At 46.3% G+C, this 3,301-nt stretch overlaps 1 protein-coding gene across 1 annotated transcript, besides 9 other annotated features; it reads left to right on the forward strand.

Moving 5' to 3' along the window:
• Tc00.1047053503795.10 (hypothetical protein, conserved) lies at positions 1–1,432 on the forward strand (the record flags this gene model as incomplete). The annotated part of the gene is made up of 1 exon (XM_797860.1): positions 1–1,432. A coding segment is annotated over one exon (1,432 nt), but the record flags the coding sequence as incomplete, so codon positions are not given.
• Positions 1–3,301: a sequence feature (heterozygous, Esmeraldo-like haplotype).
• Positions 1,760–1,815: a microsatellite.
• Positions 1,863–1,913: a microsatellite.
• Positions 2,186–2,206: a sequence feature (AT_rich).
• Positions 2,284–2,347: a sequence feature (A-rich).
• Positions 2,426–2,456: a microsatellite.
• Positions 2,597–2,718: a sequence feature (A-rich).
• Positions 2,874–2,910: a microsatellite.
• Positions 3,110–3,135: a microsatellite.

Here is a 3,301-nt window from a genome sequence, read left to right on the forward strand (position 1 = left end):
CACGAAGGGCGCGGAGTGGACATCAAAATCAATTTGCGGTGATGGCATCGCAAGTGCCGACAGCATGTGGATTATTTCTGAGGATCCCTCTCAGTGCAAGTGGGGAAAGTGGTGCAATCAGGTACACATTGAGCAAGGGTGGATGCAATTTAAAAAGAATGAGTTTGAGTCATGGTCTAATGGTCTTGAAAGACGTTTTAATGAGCTCCCTCCAGATCACCTGTTTTCTGTCCACGACCCTCAGCTCAAGACCACCTTGAGCCTACCAAAAGCCAGTATAGCCGGCTTCTCACGTGGCTTATTTCAGGGATCCGCCAAGAAGGCTCCAAGTGTTTGTATGCTATTTCAGCGCAGCCGTTGCACGGCCAATACGTGCTGCAATCAGATACACGTGGATCAATCGTATTTGCAGCTGCATCGTCGGTGGGTGTGCAATGGCGAGCAACTTCCTGAGGAGAAGCGCAGAGAACTTTGGGAACAGATGAACTCCGTGCTAGAATCGCTCCTGTCACGTTGCGATAGGGAAGCCATCGCCACGAATGATATGTATGACCCCGCGAGGGAGTTGAATCCGCAGGCCCAACCGTTTGTTCCATCACCACTCTCAACACCACAACCCACCGAAAAATTTGTGGGGGAGACTGGTGCGAAAAGGAGGGAGAAAAGAAAAGACGACGCTTGCCACGTGAAGGGAGAGGGCAAAGGCATCAATTCCTTTGCTACTCGTCAATCCAGGAGCCACGTTTCTGATTATCCATTTTCTGCGGAAACTGAAATAATATGTACCCCCATGAAATCACAGGGGGTGGTCTCCACGGGTACACGCTCAAATCAACATCATCAGCAACAGCAGGAGGGATTGAACAAAAACATTTCTGCCAACGGTACAAACTGCATTAATTCCCGCTCGCGTAATAACAATTCTGCTGGAGCCTTTTTACCTTTAGGGGAGTTTGTGACGGTGGTGGACGGAGATGAGCGATCGCAGTCCTCCCTTCAAGCGAGTCATAGCAATATAAGTCATGCCGGTCGAAGTTACAAGCACACGAACAATCCCTACACATTTGGTGGAAGCTCAAGCTGCGCCGCCTCCCCCAGCTTTGGATGGGTACAGCCCATACGGAGTGCGGGAAATAGCTGCACCACGATGCCAAACAGTTGTGCTGGTGCAGAGACCGGTGGTTCCAATGCGGGCAATGGTGTATGGGGGATGCGAACAAAAGCGGATCCATCGCCCGCTGCTCCCGATAATCGTTCTGCGCTTTTTGGAGCTCATCACGAGTTTGATAACAGCTTTTGTGCTTTATCTCCTTCTTTTCAGTGGAATGCCTCGGGCAGCACGCCTGCCAAGACAATAGAGGAGCTTCAGAAGGTCTCGCCGGACATGGACCATACGAATGCGGAGGAGAATGGGTTTTTGGAGACCCCGTGAAAAAGTAAGCGAAGATGCTGTATGTATGGTGCAATAATTGCTGTACGGAGAATTGGAAAATGGGTTTTTGGTGGGGAGGGGGAGGGGGGGAAAAGGCCCAGGAAGAAGAAACGAGTTGCTTCTTTTGTTTGTTCGTTTGTTTATTTTTGCTTATACTTGGTATGCTCGCCTTTTCAGTAGTGAAGGCAGTTGTGCGAAAATGGAGCCCATGAATACGCCGCAGGTCTTTTAAGAGATAAGATATTGGGAGTCAATGAAGAGAAGATGTCGGTGGTGTGTGGACGCGCGTAGCGATTGAAAAGTGGCATGTGTGTAATGTTTCCGCTATTTCTTTTCTTCTTTTTTTTTTTTTGTTTTTTTGCTTTTTTTTTTTTTTTTTTTTTCCGCTGTTTCATCCGCGTATGGGGCTTAATTGCTGTGGATCTTTGCGGTGTATGTGTGTGTCTGTGCTTGTATGTGTTTGTGTTTGTGTTTGTGTGTGACGTCCTCGTCGTTGTAACAGTGAGGGAGAGGGACGGGAATTAAATCGGAAGAAATTATTAACACGGCAGCGGCGGCGGCGGCGGTCTTCACGCTGACACAAAAGCCCAATGGCGGGTCAGTCACGCGCGAGGGATCAATACGACGTCAGCGCTTCTTCTTGTGGTGTGCAGCCAAAGCCCTTCATCGCTAGGGGGGAGAAAGGAAAAAGAAGGGGCTTCTTTTTTTTTTTTTCTTTTCTTTCTTCCCCGGCTGAGGGGAACTCGCCCCTCCTAAAAAAAAAAAAAAAAAAATGTGGAAAAATGTCAGCGAAAAGAATTGGAAGGAGAGGGGGGAGAGAGAGGGGCGTGTCTCTTATATATATATATATATGTTTTGTTTTTTGTGTTTTTTTTTTTTTTGTGTGTGTGTTTGTGTGTGTTTTGTTGTTGTTTTAAAACGCACTTTATGGGGTGGCACAAAAATGGATGTTGACGTAAAACAAACGCAAATAAGTTTTTCAGTAGAAGAAACAACAAATAAATAAATAAATAAATAAATAAATCAGGCATCGATGATTTTGTCAATTCGCACATATGAGCTTAACTGTTACTGAAGTGTACGCAGGAGTGATAGAAAATGGAAGCGGTGAAGATGTATACAAAGTCACTAACCCCAAATGCAACTGAATCGATGTTTAACGCGTTCTTTTTTTTTTTTTTTTTTCTCTCTCTTTTTGGCTTCATGGACCGTTTGTTTTATGTTTTTTTTTTTTTTTTTTTGGCCTTTTTGTTTTGTTGTTGTTTTTTTTTTTCTTTTTTTATTTTGAGCGCACGTAATTGGGAATGTCGTGACAAACAAAAGGAGTGGGGAAATGGATGCCCACCCGTCTGGCTGGGATGTGAAGAATATGTGAGATGCGAGAGGAGGAGGTGAAGCGACATGAAATGTTGTTGTCGTTTGCTTCTTTGCCCGTCACATCTTCTTTTTTTTTTTTTTATCTTTTTTTTTTTTTTTTTAATCGTTACTTTGACTCGGTTTTTGTCCACAAATCTGTTCATGCATTGCAATGTACGTATCCTTCATGTTTGCTTGTTTGGTTTTGTTTCTTCTTTCTTTTGTGCGTGCGTGTCTGTGTGTGTCTCCGGTACGCACGCGTGGAGCAGGGCGTCACGGAGGATGCAGGCACACTTGTCAAAGCGATGGGAGGAGAGGGGAGCTGCTGCTGCTGCTGCTGCTGTTGCGTGCCTTTCCCTCGCACCGCCGCCATTACGTGCGAAACTGTCGTGTCTCAGCCGGGTGGTAGTGGAGTTTTGGGGAGGACGAAAGGAGGGTATTGGGAGGATGCCTCCATACGTGTGTGTTTGGGTGGGGGGGGGGGGGGGATGGTTACTGGGGAGTAGAAGCACC

This window comes from Trypanosoma cruzi, genomic scaffold, assembly GCF_000209065.1.
Source record: "Trypanosoma cruzi strain CL Brener 1047053516705 genomic scaffold, whole genome shotgun sequence".
Taxonomy (NCBI): domain Eukaryota; phylum Euglenozoa; class Kinetoplastea; order Trypanosomatida; family Trypanosomatidae; genus Trypanosoma; species Trypanosoma cruzi.